This window comes from Dendrobates tinctorius, unplaced genomic scaffold (assembly GCF_039654945.1).
Source record: "Dendrobates tinctorius isolate UK_male_01 unplaced genomic scaffold, ASM3965494v1 ptg000165l, whole genome shotgun sequence".
Classification (NCBI taxonomy): Eukaryota; Metazoa; Chordata; class Amphibia; order Anura; family Dendrobatidae; genus Dendrobates; species Dendrobates tinctorius.
This window is the reverse complement of record NW_027361832.1, coordinates 11,692,501-11,709,350: the sequence shown is the minus strand read 5'-3', so window position 1 is coordinate 11,709,350 and position 16,850 is coordinate 11,692,501. Positions and strand designations below refer to the sequence as shown.

At 45.4% G+C, this 16,850-nt stretch overlaps 1 protein-coding gene across 2 annotated transcripts in view; it reads right to left on the bottom strand.

Annotated features, from left to right (window-relative positions):
* TRIQK (triple QxxK/R motif containing) overlaps positions 1-16,850 on the bottom strand; it is a 187,434-nt gene that overhangs the window by 76,603 nt on the left and 93,981 nt on the right. For both annotated transcript variants that reach the window (XM_073550495.1, XM_073550496.1), the window contains exon 3: positions 15,645-15,713. In XM_073550495.1, the coding sequence (XP_073406596.1) occupies positions 15,645-15,705 (61 nt within the window). In that variant the 5' untranslated portion in view covers positions 15,706-15,713. The remainder of the gene's footprint in view (positions 1-15,644; positions 15,714-16,850) is intronic.

Below are 16,850 nucleotides of genomic sequence, written 5' to 3'. Positions count from 1 at the left end.
GCACCCGTGCGAGTGCCGTTGCCCTGGACAGGTGGGTGGGCACACTCTTTGGCAACGGCACTGGCACAAGGTCCCTCATAGTAGAATCAAGTGTCTGACGGTGGGGGTGCACACCTGCCGTCAGACACACAGGCGTACTATGAGGGGCCCTGTGCCAGTACCGTCGCCCACGAGTGGGCCCCACTGCTTGCTCAGGGCACCAGCACTTGCAATACTTACCTCTCCCTACTTCACCACTGTGTAGTCTGGCCGTTAAATACTTCACTGGGACTGCCAATACAAATTTGGTGAAATGATAGATGATGGTTAAGACATAGCTATGCCCTGTCCTGCTGGGATCTATCTTCAGATGATCAATGGCTTCCATTTGTTATGGACATCGACTCACAATAAGATGCAGTGGTGGTTTATCATCAGCTTTCACGGTTTTCCGACTCACAGACGTAACATTCCTGCCAACATTTTTAACTGTGTCCTCTCATGCCAATCTAATAGAATCGCCTACGGCCTGTGGCTTGTGTCTTTTGCACTCCAAAGTTACCTGACAGATCATGATAGGCAGTGAGGACAATGTCTACATCTGTCCCTGTGATCACAATTTGATGGAGATGAGTAACGGTGATGGGTTCCACGGTACTGCGATACAGCAAACCTTTCTTCACAAGAACTGTTTTCGCTGTCTCCACAGACAAAGTAACTGAGGGTCAGCATCGCCTCTGAGAATTCTCCCAGGAGTTTTTACCGTGATTAATAATTCTAAAATTTCTGCAATCAGTCGACTTTCCGTCTGTACTTGTATCCATCTCGTTCCTTCCTCCGGAGAGTCTGGACTGTCTTACGGAGACAAATATATATGAAGATTGAAAAATACCCCAACAGTGTATACTGGTGTACTCTTCGAATACATAACCCTTTTTCTACTTTTTAGATTCTTGTCTAATCCATACTGAGGCTGTGAGTGTCTTTGCCAGACTCCGGAAATATACACGGAGATTTTTAATGTTTAAACTATGCTATATATACACACCTGCTATCCAGTGATACTGTACCCTTTCTCAACTTTCTACAATCACGTCAAATGCATAATGGGCCTGACACCATCTGAGTCTGCCTTCTGATATGTAGACATAGGTTTTTTATGTGTAAACTATGCTACATATATAACTGTTATCGGGTGATACTGTACCCTTTCTCAACTTTCTACAATCTTGTCGAATCCATACTGGGCCTGAGAACGTCTGAGTCTGCCTCCTGATTAGAGATGAGCGGTGTTCGAGTCGACCTGTTCGCCAAGATAAAATTCAAGCTGTCTTGTGCGGTGTTCGAGCCGTTCGTCAAACTCGAACACTTTGCTTAAAATTCGGTTGTTCGAGGTTTCGTTCGAGAACGGTTCGTTCACCAAAAGCGTAACTTCATTTTCACATTAATAATGGTTTTCAATGTTAATAGACTGTTTCATGGCATAGTAGCGGTGTGTGGTAGCAAACGGTGTAGTACACCTGTCAAGGAGCTACACCGTGTGTGTTTCTAATTATTTTTTACCGCATCTTGTCCAGAAAATCCTTTTGGGCCTTGTAGCACTGTCTGCTACTCAGCAGAGGAGCCCACCAGTGAACCAAGCTATGCTACCTGTTTATGTATGAACTGCGTGCTACTCAGCATAGGAGCCCAGCTGTTAAGCAAGCTACAGCACCTGTGGTTTGGACACAATTTTTTCATTTTTCCTGGAATGCCGGTTAGGCCTAATTCCGGAATTCCGGTTGACCTGCACTTACTGGGAAAGTCTCGTTCACGGGGAAGAATTGTAATCCCAGATCCCCATCACTAACGGGGTTCAGCAGATTATTTGCACCTGTAAGCGACACATGCTGGACCTTTCAGTGTAGCGCGCATGCAGCCCCGGACATGTAAGGGCATGACAGACCTGTTATTGTTCGATCTCGTGTGCCAGAGCCTCGCGTGTCCCTCTAGTAAGCTAGACGCATACCGCGGGGGCATGCCGGAGTCTCGTTCGTTAATGGAATTAAGCTGATAAATCGCTAGCACAACTAAAAACGGACATCCACCACCACCCATAGAATCAACAAAGTTTGCAATCTGTCAATCTTTTCTGTAGCTTGCATGGTTGAGGTTTCCCAGGTGGAGTTGAATTAAGCCGCAGGCTCCACTCCTGGTGGTGCCCTTCTGGACATTCCTTTAAGGTTCAGCTTTGCAATCATACTGCCCCCTGAAACCAAACACTTTGCCTTCATGGACACTGTTCGGAGGTTCGTGGGAATAACGCCGCCCGATCAGCAGTTGGCCTAATTTATGGTGGGAAGTCCGACGGTATATGATCGTCTTTGATTTCAGATTTTTACTGTTTTTTGGTATTTTACATTTTTATTCCAGCCTATCTTGACTTCATAAGGGCATGACGCCTATATCTGTGTCTCCTCCTCCTTTTACTCCTCTACCTCTTTTCTATATGTAGTGGCCGTTTTCCATATGTTATTTTTGTATTCTGAGCATTTTGTCTGCTTTGTGACACCTTTTAAGGTGTTTTGTAATTGTTTTCTATGTGTTTGTATGTGTTTGCCTGCCATAGTTTTCAATGGTGTTCGACAAACATTCGACGAACTTGCCTCGTGTTCGACGAACCAAAACTAACTGGAACACTAGCGGGGTGGCTCAACACTACTCCTGAATATATAGACGTACACTTTTAATGTTTAAACTATGCTATATATACCTGGTATCTGGTGATACTGTACCCTTTCTGCCAGGAAGTCCTCCTCCACCCACCACTCTAAGTGCATCATTGACACCTGGAACATTGTCCCACATGTGTGATTATTTCTTGCGGATCTTCTTGTTATATTGTGGTGTGATCCATCCTAAGCGTGTGACAGTCTGTGGGTTACTCCTGCAATTTAGATGTACATTTAAAAATTACCCCAACACTAGTGTATACAGCTCTACGCTTGTGATACATTACCCATTTACTGCTTCTTATATTCTGGTCTAATCCAAACTGACCAAGTGAGAGTTATTTTCTGACTGTGGAAATAAATACTGAGATTGACAACAATGACCCCTACACTATACAGCTGTACTCTTCAGATCCATTACCGGTTTATGGCTTTTTATATTGTGTTGTAATCCATACTGAGCCTGAGAGCGTCTGTGTCTGCCTCCTGAAATATCTACGGAGATTTAGAATGTTTAAACTATACTATATATACCTGCTATCTGATGATACTGTACACTTTTTCTACTTTTTATATTCTTGTCTAATCCATACTGAGCCTGTTAGCGTCTGTGTGACTGATGGTATATATAGGGAGATTGACAATCATCCTTTGACTGTATAGAGCTGTACGCTTCTGATACAGTACCATATATCTGATGTTATTTTGGGTTCATGTTCTGCAACATTTTGAAGTTTGGTGGAAGAGACCGCGGATGTGGGAGTGCGGGGGCCAGTTGGTGCTGATGGTGGTGGTGCATCTGCTGGTAGTGGTAAAAGCACAATAGCAGCTAAGGCAGGAGGTGTTGAGCCTGCGTCATGGTCTGGCTCCGGAACGCCTGGAAGGCTACCTTTTCTGGGAGCAGGTTAACCGCTTTTAAAGGCGGAGCATTAGGAACTGGTTTTGACTTACATTGCCGAAACAGACTCCAGAAAATATGCCCTCCTCTTCTGAAGTTTCAAAAAAATGCCAGCACTGAGTCAAGTGCTAGCTCCTGGTCAGGAAGAACCCCTTTCCTTGTGTCCTTCACCTCCACCAAAAGTGAATGATGCAGCAGGCCACACTTCACATTAGTCCATGTAGCTCTTTCTATCATACCATGCCTGGGTTATCAAGTCAAATCGTGAATTCCCCAGTCCAAGATGAATCTGACACGGAGTGTGGGTGGCCAGCCAGGGCAGTGGGGTTAATCGGTACCGGGCCGGTGTCTCAGAGGGATGTGTCACGTTGGTGGTGATGACCAGTTCCGTGGCCCTGGGCGTCCATGCAAAGGGGTGAATAACGTTTATAGGTGAATGATACGTGACGCCACCTGTGATAGCTGATCAAATTGACCCGCGATGCAGTGTCGCTTCTCTGGGACAGATGTTGTGGTGCAGCTAAGATGTAGAAGCCCTGCACAGGTAGGGCCGTAGTCGCAGGGCAGATGAAAGAGTTGGCAGATGGTGTGCAGTGCAGGATGTAGCAGAACCGTGAGCCAGGCGCAGGAGAAAGATGACAGACACAGTCGTGCAGTTCCTTTACCTGTACTTGGTAAGTGCCATCCAGGACCCAGAGTACAGATGGAGAAGGAGTTGGTCAGCCTGGAAGCAAATTTGGAATTCTCTCTCTGCAGATAGGTACTGTGGCCTCCGTTCTAGTGCTTATCTGAGGTACTCGCAGTACTGAGTTCACTTAAGTTTCCCCTGTTGACTCTCTTTTGGAACTTTCTCGTATGGCAGGCAGCCATAGCCTTTTCCTTCTGGCTCACACACGTCGCTGCTGGGGCCTCCGAGCCTTAGTTGGGAACAGAGCATTTACAGCTGCTACTTCCTCCGGTTTCTGCTGCAGGACCGTCCTTACAAACTCAGAGACCGGAATCCCGACCATGCGCTCCAGCTAGGAGTGAGCCTTAACGCGGCTCATCCTCCAGCTCCCCTTCTCACATCCACACACTTCCCCTTCCCTTCACAGACTGCCCTAACTTACCTCCTCCTGACCACAGAGCAGATCCTCAGCAGTCAGGTTCAGAGGTCTCCCTGCTGGCCTGGAGTGGGAACTGTGTTGTGTGTTGGTTTAACTGCTAGAGAGATCTTTCGTTGCTCCCAAGCATGACATCACACTCCCTAGGAGGAAGGTAATGCCACTGTGGCGACCGTACTCCTGGGGGCACCATAAGTGCACTGATGCCCAGCCACTGCTAGATGATTCTGCTGGTACATTGACCCAGACCACTACATTCCTCTCACACTCTACACAGCCAGAATCTGACGCTGAAGAAACTCAGGTTCCCCTTCCCACATACTATACCACCTTACACGGTGACAAAGAGGAAGGTGCAGATGAAAGTGCAGGTTCCTTGAGCAGGTGGGGGGGCATACTCATGGGGACGGCACTGGCACAGGGCCCCTCATAGTATGCAAAAGTGTCTCTGCCGGTGGCCCACCCGCCGTCAGACACACCACCGTACTATGAGGGGCCCTGTGCCAGTGCCGTCGCCAACGAGTGGGCACCCCTGCTTGCTCAGAATCACAGCACTTGCAAAGTTTAAATATTTACCTCTCCCTGCTCCACCGCCGTGACGTCTTCCGCGTTTCCTGACAGTGACATTCTGGTCAGAGAGCGCGATGACATCACATCTGTACGCCCTCTGCCTAAACAATCCAAGTGCAGTGAGATGGAAGATGGGGACGACGAGGAGTCCAGGCTAGTACAGGGATTCCCTAGCGAGGAGACTTATTTAATTGTTTTCAATGTTGGGACAGCTATATTTGGGGAGCACTATACTCTGGAGAATGATATATGAGGACCACCATACACTGGAGCATTCCAAAAGTGGACATCAGACACTGGAGCAGCATTTAAAGGGCCCATTATGCACTGGAGAATTAGAAATGGGGCCCATTATATATGGAGCATTATTTGGGCCCATAACACAGTGGAGCTTCATCCATGGGGACCAACATATACTGTAGCATTATGTGGAGCTCATCATATACTGTTTCAAACATTATATAGGACCAATGATTCTGTATGGAGAAATATATGGGCCTCATTACTCTGTATAGCGCACTATGCGGTGGCCATAATACTGTATGGAGTAATATACTGTCCGCTTTTGGAGCTATTGGAGAATTTAAAATGGATATCAGTCATGAGATATAAGAAGTGAAGTATTTTTCATTGTACTATACCGCTAATTCTCTGCCTTATCAGCGGATCATGAATTGTGGCATGTGTTAAAAGAGCCCAGTGACACTCTTTGGCCCAGGGCCCACGAAAATCTGGAGCCAGCCCTACCCCCCACACAACTTTAGCCAAATAACCCCCAGTTTTCAATGCCTAACTATTATTATAAAGTAAATTAAGGTTGACAAGCTTAAGTAATAAGAATTCATGTTTTTGGCATTAGAATGGGCACTGTAGGTGTGTTTCCTGTCCTCCATTCCCTGCCGACCTTGGTTCCCCATTGACTTGCATTGGGTTTCATGTTTGTCGGCCTTCGACTTTTCACGATAATCTGCCGATTTCGTTCGTCCCGACTTTTGAGAAAGTCGGGTTTCATGAAACCCGACTCGACCTGAAAAAAGGCAAAGTCGCTCATCTCTACTAATCAGTATATCACTTGCCAAGCTTGCTAACAGCCATTGTCTAATTCTGTGAATTTTGGCTCTTGCAGGCCTTCCTAGCGTGTAGGGCTTAGCTGCCTGACCAACATTGCCTTGTGATCTGATTTCTTCATTCACTGAGGGTTAAACATTTATCTAGGAAGAAGATTTCAACAGCATGAAGTACTAAAGTGCAGAAATACAGCTAGCTGATTGACCAAGTAGGGTTTTTGGTAATTTTACATCAGTTTCTATTGAAGTCGAACAAACATTCTAAACCCACGCATATCACAAACATAGAAATGTTCTAGTAATGCAGAGATATTCGCATAAGACATAGGACCGATTCATCAATGTGTTTTATGCCAGAATTCTTGCATGAAATACACCTTGAAATGTCAAACAATTTTTGTGCAAACCAAAAGTTGTTCAAAAAAACTTGCAACTTTTGGCGTTTTTACACCAGTCCCAATCAGCTTGCCAAAGTGGATGTAGCATGGGGATTGGATGGGGTGACGTGAGGCCAGCTTGGCAAATTCATCTAAAATGGAGAGTAAAATTACACCAGAAAGTCCCTGAATAGAGGAACATTTCAGGCATAAGCACATGCCAGTTGTAAGATGTGCCCAATTCATTAAGTGGCATGCACCTCTTAATGAATTAGGTGCACCTTACTCAAGCGCCATCTTCATTAAGGCTGGTGCGCACAATGAATAAGGTGTAATTTGCCAAAATGTGCAAGCCGGTTCACAGGCTCCTACACATTTTGATAATTTTATTCAGTCAAGGACAAAAAAAAAAAAAAAAAAAGATATGACCCCAATTCCTCAAGTCATGTTGAGAGGACGTGGTGCAGTTAGATGCTGCTTATTCATAAAGAAGTGCACGCTTCTATCTGAAGCATCTGACAAGTGGCGTGTGCCTCCGTGTGCTACATCAGAAATCTTACTCCAGTTAGGGACTGGAAGGAGGTGTCTGGAAAACAGAACACCACAGCTCATTACGATTTAGATGAGCTATGACATCATGCCACAGCTCCATATGTTTTGATGAACTTGGATGAAACTTGAGTGAAAAAGGCAAAGTCGAAAAATTTTGCTGCAACTCAAGTTGCAGCAAAATTTTGCAACTTTTCTAAATTTTTAAGCCTCTTTTTGGTGCAAAAGCTTTGATTAATCAGGGCCTACATTTTATGTGATTCTACTCACCGCCGAAAAGCTTTGTGAGTAGAATGACCAAGTAAAGAAGTTTCTTTTCAATCTATAATACGTGTCTATCTTGGTCTGAGCGCCCTAATTAGCCGTATCATTCCTTTCTTGCAATTGACACCCTTCTGGGTGAGTGGCTGGGTGCAGCATGGTTCCAGCAGACCATCAACCATCCTGTAGGACCTGTAAGACGTAGGTCCTGCTGTGACATCAGCATCACATGTTGATCCACATGACCGGTCAACCCCCGAACATGGAAAAGGGAATGGCTAATGGTGCACAGTAAGCACCGCAGGCTCTGCAAACGTTGTTATGCCGGCAGCAAAACCACTGCAGGTTAGTGTAATTTGCTCTCAAACTCCTCCATTTTGACCACCGGGTATCGCACCAGGAGCACCCACTCTCCTCCTTTTTCCCTTTTGTTCCCATCTTAAAATTGCTGGCCTTTTTCTAAGAATGGATTCGAAAAGTGTGTTGATTCAGGCAATGTCCGTGCAAGCTGAGAGTCCTGAACACACTACCGCCAAGCTGATCTTAAGTACGTGTTCAAACCCAGACACAGACGGCTTTTCTTAAAGGGAATCGGTCACCTCATTTTTGGCCTATGGGATGCGCCACCACCACTAGGGACTTGTCTACAGCATTCTGTAATGCTGTAGATAAGCCCCCAATGTAACCTGAAAGATAAGAAAATAGAGTTAGATTATACTCACCCGAGGGTCCGGTCTGGTCCAATGGGTGTCGCGGTCCGGTGCCTCCCATCTTCTAGCGATGACGTCCTCTTCCTTACTTCTGCCGCGGCTCCTGCGCAGGCGTACTTTATCTGCCCTGTTGAGGGCAGAGTAAAGTACTGCTGTGCTCAGGTGCCGGACCTCTCTGACCTGCGCACTGCAGTACTCTGCTCTGCCTTCAACAGGGCAGAGAAAGTGCGCCTGCGCATGAGCCACAGCAGAAGTAAGGAAGAGGACATCATCGCTAGAAGATGGGAGGAACCAGACCGCGACACCCATCGGGCCGATATAATCTAACTCTTTTTTCTTATCTTTCAGGTCACATCGGGGGCTTATCTACAGCATTACAGAATGCTGTAGATAAGCCCCTGATGGCGGTGGCTGTATCTCATAGGCCAAAAATGAGGTGGCAGATTCCCTTTAAATGGTAGATCATGCCCTGAAAGTCAGATTTATTTTTTATTTTTAAGTAAAATTCTGTTTACCAAAATGTAAAATCTGGCAGTGACACGTGGATGTGCTCTTAAAGTAGGATGACAATTTCAATCTGAAAACCCCTCTTCTGTTACATTAAAAAATCGTAGTTACTTACCGATAATGGTGTGTCTCTGATCCCATGACGGCACCACGGAGATAGAGATCCGCCCTCAGGGACAGGAAACCTACAGATGAAAAAGGCAGTACCTCTCTCCCACATCAGCTGGTTTACAGAGCATTACACAGAACTTTCAGCTGCAACTCTAATGGTTATAAAAATCCAAAATTAATCAAATTAAGCTTAATAGAGGCACCATGTGGCTAAGTACAAAAGCTAACTAACTCAGTCTAATGTGCACACCTGTGTGTGTGAAAGGGAGGGGATATACGGGTGCCATCATGGGATCAGAGAAATACTGTTATCGGTAAGTAACTACGATTTTCTCTTTCCCCCATGACGGCACCACGGAGAGAATTACAAAGATTGTACATCTAGGGAGGGACCACCGGCTCCAGAACCCTTTTCCCAAAGGTGAGATCTGAAGATGAGGTTAAGTCTAGACGGTAATGTTTGAAAAATGTAGAGGGGGAAAACCAAGTGGCAGCTCTACATATCTGGTCTATTGAAGCGCCGGCTTTCTCCGCCCAGGATGATGCCACTGCCCTGGTTGACTGGGCCCTTATGTCCTCCGGGATGACCGCCCCACAAGAGGAGTAGGATAGGGTGATGGCCTCTCTTATCCACCTCGCCAGTGTGGCCTTCGATGCTTTTTGACCCTTCCGAGGACCCTGAAAACTGACAAACAGAGCCCTATCCTTCCTAAACTCCCTCGTGGTTGTCAAATATTGGACCAGGCATCTTTTTACATCTAAAGTGTGTAATTCCTCTTCTGTTTTGTTCTTGGGAGTGGGACAGAAGGAGGGTAGGGAGATTTCCTGGGTCCTATGCAACCGTGAAGACACCTTGGGGAGATATGCTGGGTCGGTTCTAAGAATTACCCTATCATCCAGAACTTGCGTGAAGGGTGAGTGGGCAGACAAAGCTTGTATAATACTAATGCGGCGGGTAGAAGTTAAGGCTACGAGGAGGGAGGTCTTAAGGGAAAATATTTTAAGGGAGCCTCCGCTAGGGGGTTCGAAGGGCGATTTGGTTAGTGCGTTTAGCACTAGGTTTAGATCCCGGGGGGGGGGGGCCTAGGGGGATCGGCCTGGATCTACTTGAGGCTCTAGTGAATCTCATAACCCATCTATTTTTGGCTAGGTCATGGTTATACAAAGCTCCCAATGCCGCCACCTGTACTTTTAAGGTGCTGGTAGGTAACCCCTTTTCCAACCCCCTCTGTAGGAAATCCAGAATCTTGTCTATCGGGACTTCGCCCGTTGGGTCGGACTCTGACATGGACACAAATTTTTTCCACACTTTGCTTATGCTTTAGTGGTTACTGGCTTTCTGCTTTGTAGTAGCGTGGTTACCAAGTTTGACGAGAAGCCCTTGTTACTTAGGAGCTCCCTCCCAAAAGCCAAGCTGGGATAGCAGGTCTGGAGTTTCTGGTAGAACCCAGGGATCCGTTACGGACATTCTTCTCAGCCAGGAGAACCATATTCTCCGTGGCCAGAAGGGTGCTATTACCACTACCGACGCCTTGTCCTCCCGTATTTTCCTCAGTACTAAGGGGATGAGAGACATTGGGGGGAAAGCGTAGGCCAGATGATAATCCCAGGTTATCGTGAAAGCGTCTAGAGCTACTGGGCCCCCCCGGGGATCGATTGAGCAGAAGGTTTCCAACTTCCGGTTCTGACTGTTCGCAAATAAGTCTATTTCTGGCCGGCCCCAGAGTTTCAAGATCTGGTTGAAGACTAACTGGCTTAGTTCCCACTACCCCTGTTTTAGACGTGTCCTGCTTAAAAAGTCTGCCGTTCGATTTTCTGAACCTTTTATGTGAAGGGCAGTCAGGGATTCTAGATTATGTTCTGCCAGGTGGAAGATGGACTTTGTTACCTCCATCAGTGGTCGAGATCTGGTGCCCCCCTGGTGGTTTAGATATGCTACCACTACCTGGTTGTCTGAGAAGACCCTTGTGTGAGGGGAACGAAGTGAATCTAGAAAATGAATGAGAGCTAGTTAAACTGACAGCAGCGCCTTCAAATTTGAGGAAGCGGACTTTCTTCCCTGGGTCCAGGGCCCTTGTGCCACCTGGATGCCTAAATGTGCACCCCACCCCCAGGGGCTTGCGTCCGTAGTTAGGATCTTTGTCGCAGGCAATGCCCAAGGAACCTCATTGGCTAGGTTGGCTGGAACTGTCCACCACGTTAAGGAATGTATTGTCTCTGGTGAGATGTTTAACTGCATGTCTAAATTCCCGTGTAGGGAAATGTCTGCATCTAATATTTTCCACTAAGTCTCGAGTATGGCTCTGTGCCCACTGAACTGCTGGCATGCAGGCTGTCATTGACCCCAATAGTGACTTTACTTTTCTCAGGGTAGTGTTTGGGGAAGCTATCATTTGGGAAGCCATTTGTGCCATTTTTTGAACCTTCGCCTGCGGAAGATAACATTTCTGTTTGATTGAGTCCAGTGTTATCCCCAAGTACTCCTGCACCTGACTTGGTACGAGCCTGGACTTGGGCAAGTTCAGCATCCACCAGTAGAGACCTCATGACCATGTCCAATTGTTGTTTGCAGTGGTGAAAGGTAACCACTATTATTAAGAGATTGTCCAGGTATGGGACTATCAGAATGTTTTGCTCTCTTATGTGGGCCATTACCTCTGACATTACTTTTGTAAATATCCTTGGAGTAATGGCTAGCCCGAAGGGGAGGGATCTGAACTGATAATGTTTTATCTCCCCCTGGATTGTCACCGCCACCCAGAGGTATTTCCTGTGGTCTATGAATAGGCACATGGTAATATGCGTCTCTTAAGTCTAATACGGCCATGAAGCAAGATGGGGGGAAGCATTTTTATACAAGATTTTATTGTCTCCATTTTGAAGTGCTGAATTTCTAGGAATTTGTTCAGCCTTTTTAGATTTATGATCGCCCTGTACGATCCGTCTGGCTTCTTGCAAAGAGAGGGGAGTAGAAGCCTTTGCCCCTGTCTTGGTAGGGGACTTCTTGTAACACGTTTTTCTCTTAGATTCGTTATTTCTTGTTGTAGAGCCAGTTGCTTGTGTGATATCCTTTGGGGCGTTATCACAAAAGAATCGTTTGAGAGGGTAATGAATTTTAGCCTCAGACCTTCCTTTATTATGTTTAGTATCCATGAACTCGCGGATATTTTTTCCCAGGCCTGGAGAAAGTAGGATAATCTTCCCCCGACCCGGGGAGTACCTTCTTGTTGTCGGGGGGTTTGTTAAACATAAAGACTTTATTCTTGTTCCTTCTATCCTCCCCCATCCTTCTTTGTTCCCTCTTGGGGGCTTCTGCCGCATAAACCTTCTGCTCCGAAAAGGTCATTTGTATGACTGGCTGGGGAACCCGGGAAAGGATTTCTTCTTGTCCCCTGCTTTGTCTAAGATGTCGTCCAGCATTGGGCCAAATAAGAAATCCCCCTAGCACGGGATTGCGCACAAATTGGCTTTTGTCTGCAAATCTCCCGGCCAGCATTTCAGCCATAAGGCGCGTCTTGCGGCATTTGAGAAGGCCGCTGTCCTGGCTACCAGCCTGGTTGAGTCTACCGACGCATCCGCCAGAAAAGCTGCTGCTCCCTTCATTACTGAAACTGATCTCTGCATTGTTTCTCTCGGGACTTTTCCCTTTATCTATGAATCTAAATGGTCCAGCCAGACCATCAGGATACGTGCCATACATGTGGCTGCTATGGCTTGCTTTAGCCCCCCTCCTGCTGCTTCCCAAGTGTTTTTTAAAAAAGTTTCAGCTTTTTTATCCATTGGGTCCATCAGGTTACCCATGCCATCGAAGGGCAGGGCAAATTTGCTTTTGCGACCGCTACATCTAATCTAGGTGCTTTGCTCCATAAGGAGCAGGCCGGGTCGTCAAAGGGGTATTTTCTCTTTGGTGTTAGGAGGACTTTTTTGTCCAGCTTTTTCTACTCTCGCTTGATGAGGGAGTGGATTTTCTCATTAACCGGGAAAGCCCTCCGTTTTTTGCTCTAGCCCTCCGAACATTAAATCTTGGGCCGTTTTCTTAGGGCGTTCGTCTACCAGTCCCATAGTTGTCCTCACAGCTTTTACCAGGGCGTCCATCTCCTCAATGGGAAAGCAGCTGCGTCCCCCTTCTGAGGATGATGAAGAGGACCAGTAGGATGATGAATTACTTGAGTCGGATAGCTTCCTTCTCCTTCCCCGACGGAAGTCCCGCGTGTGCACACCGCAAGATTACCCGGTGGCCGCCGCCGCCTCCCCCACTCCAAGGTATGGCAGTCTCTGACCTTTGGCCCTCGGTGACCGCCGCCACTTGCACAGGCTGCCTTGTCCGGCTCGGCAGGGCTCTCCTGTAGTGACCGCCGTCACTATACTGCAGGAGGTAGCCCCCTTTTTTTTTTTTTTTTTTCTCCTTTTTTGGGATCGGCAGACTTCTCCTGGCTTCTTCACTGCCTCTCCCCACTCACCCTCAAGGCCCGCCGACCCCGGTGGTGGTGCTTCGGGGGGAAGCCTGTTCAAGGCCTCGACCCAGCCGAGGCAGGGAGCCCCGCTGCCTATGACTGGACTGGATCGGCCCCCGGAATTCTGCAACGACTTGTCAGGTATGTGCTGTAGGTTCCCCATCAGGGACAGGAAACCAACTGATGTGGAAGAGAGGTACCGCCTTTTTCATCTGTAGGTTTCCTGTCCCTGAGGGCTGATCTCTCTCTCCATGGTGCCGTCATAAGGGAAAGAGAAATACACAAATATGGCAGCAGTAGAAGAGAGCCTACTTTCTTCCCTAGTGAATAAACATGGTCAAACACTGAAAGGTTTTTGTCAGGGACTTTGATATTTTCTTTTTCATGAATAATTTTGGATGGTTATTCACATCCCAAGTACTACTAAATCTACAATTTTCAACCAATGCATAACACAGATCATACTGTACCGTCAAAAAATAGAATTTAAGAAATTAGAGGAGAGAATCGATTCAATAGACTCTGGCCCATCATATCATTAATCTGTGACCGATGGAGGAGAGCCCAGCGAACCTCCTATCATCTCCTGGCAATCCCAGCTCTTCTTTTGGTTAGCTGAACTGGAGTGATATCATGTGCACTTCACGAGGCCATATTGGCATCATGCCTGCTTGGGAAATCAAAGGAAGTGTCGGGAATGCTGGGAGGTAAGAGAAGAGTTGCCGGGCTAAAGTCCAGCAGTCACAGATAAAACTGGACATTGGACTGAATGCCATCAATTCTACCATCACTATTACCATGAAATCTGGTGCTCACACTTTTGATATCACGTTCATTTCTTGGTCAATATGTTAAACAGTAAGTAGTTTAGATTCTGAAATGACAAACTACTAGTACTCTGAAAATAAGTGACCAATATGGCTGCTTCCGGTTGTCAAATTTGTAAAAACGTCTGGCATATCAAGCTAAAAAAAGGAATGGAAAAATAATAATTAGAAAAAAGGCAATTGAATTGCCAAAAACTGAGGCTACTGGACGACCCTCTAACCAATTAAATATTTTGTGTGAAAGTTCAATAAAATACATATAAAAAATATTTGATAAAGGGTAAAAGGAACAGGTCACCAGGTTTTTCCCATACAAAGTGCTGCCAGCACCTGTACACCCTCTGTGATGGCATTCTAGAATACTGTCTACAGTATATAACCCCAATGCGCTCTCCATACAAATAAAAAAAATTGCTTTTTATTATACTCGCCTACGCTGCAGTCCGGTCTGATGGGCGTCACTGGTCCTGATCTCTCTTCTTGCGTCGTAAAGATGACGCTTTCTATGTAATTTACACTGTGTCTTGGGCATCCCACTCCTGCGCAGGCGCACTCAAAATACTGTAATGCGCATGCACAGGGAAAGGCCACAGAGCGCGGGCGCATGTGCACTACAATACGTTGCTCTGTGAAGGGCACAGCAGAGAGATGTGCACATGCGCAGGAGCGCGATACAGAGAATGCTGTGGATGACGTAGAAAGCCTCATCCACACGAAGCAAGAAGAGAGGAGGCGCCAGATCAAGACCAATGAAACCCATCGGACTGGAAAATTATAAAAATTATTTGTTTTGTTATGCAGAGAATATTGGGGTCATATACGCAGTATTCTAGAATGCTGTATATGAGAGCGTACAGATGCTGGCCCTACTTTAAATGGGAAAAACCTGGTGACAGGTTCCCTTTAAAATATTAAAGCCAAGAGAGAAATGCAGAGATATTAGCAATATCAATTCCTACAGGGATCCATCCTCCAAATAACATTCCCAGAGTCGGCAGGCATTTTTTTTATCCTTTAAGACAGAATCTGTTTCGTTAGAAATTCTTTGAAGGGAGCAGAAATAAATCTCTTGTTTTTTCTAGGTCTTAAGAGAATTGTTTGAAGGTTTAGGCAAGACTGCAGGTCACAAAAAAATTGACTGCATAATCTATTTGTTTTCCTGGATGTGAACTTCTCACAGGCCTCTTTCATGTATGGAACAATAAACACCTATGAGGAGAAGAGTTCAGAAAACAGCAATCTTAAACAATATGGTAAAATATTGCCAAATTTCTACAGGGAGACTAATTGCCTCCATATACTCATATGCCTGGGGGGCAATTCTTTTTTGATGAGGGCCTGTCAATTTTTGCCCCTTGATTAAAAAAACATGGTTAAATGGCAAGGCTTTCTAAAGGATATTAACAATGACTTTTTCTCACTTTTTTACTTTTATAAACATTTCTATAAAAATTATTAAAGCCCTTAAAAGGTGGTCGTGTCAACTCTACATCTAACATTCCTACAATAAAAGAGCTTACCGATTTGCTTACGATATTGATCAACCGGCACTTTTGTTGCAGAAGCGTCCTTTCGGCCCATTTTTCCCACTGTAACAAAAAGGGAAAAGTATATTGAGTGAATATAAAGCATAACCAGACAGTGGCATCTGCTTCCAAAACCTGTCCCCAGGTTGTGTCTAATGTTCTAGTTTAGGCTCATTCACTTCGCTACGACTACAACAGCATTCTTTTTTAGGCAAGAGTGAATTTAGGTGGGCAACACTATTTGACAGTTTTGAGATGGAAAGATAAGTATTAGTCATTTCCAGATACAACGTTACAGGCAATACTTGTTATATTTACACATTGAGAACTATTATGGGAGGATGGCAACCACTGATGTTATTGCATGCAACACATCTGCCTTCTTCACTGCTCTCCATAAAGGGGTTCTCCAGGAATAGAAAGAAAAGTACAGAAAATTAAATATTCTAAATTAATTCCTCAATACCTTTTACCTCTTAGAGACTATTTTGGCCTTCGTGACAAAACCCCATTTTTTCAAAGTCAGTGTTTCAACTTATTTGGCAAGAACTCTGGAATACTTCCACTTGATAGAGAAAATATGGGAATGTTTTTTGTTCATGTCAGATTCTACTTAAAGGGAATCTGTATGAAGGTTGCTGTTACGTAATCTGAAGACATCAGGAAGTAGGGGTTAAATCACAGAATGCAACAATGTGTCACATGTCTGGCTATGTGGTTTTGTTTACTTAGACCAAATATTTTATATAATCTATATATATATATATATATATATATATATATATATATATATATATATATATATATATATATATATATATATATATATATATATATATACACACTCACTGGCCACTTTATTAGGTACACCATGCTAGTAAGGGGTTGGACCCCCTTTTGCCTTCAGAACTGCCTCAATTCTTCGTGGCAGAGATTCAACAAGGTGCTGGAAGCATTCCTCAGAGATTTTGGACCATATTGACATGATGGCATCACACAGTTGGCGCAGATTTGTCGGCTGCACATCCCTGATGCGAATCTCCCGTTCCACCACATCCCAAAGATGCTCTATTGGATTGAGATCTGGTGACTGAGGAGGCCATTTGAGTACAGTAAACTCATTGTCATGTTCAAGAAACCAATCTGAGATGATTCGAGCTTTATGACATGGCGCATTATCCTGCTGAAAGTAGCCATCAG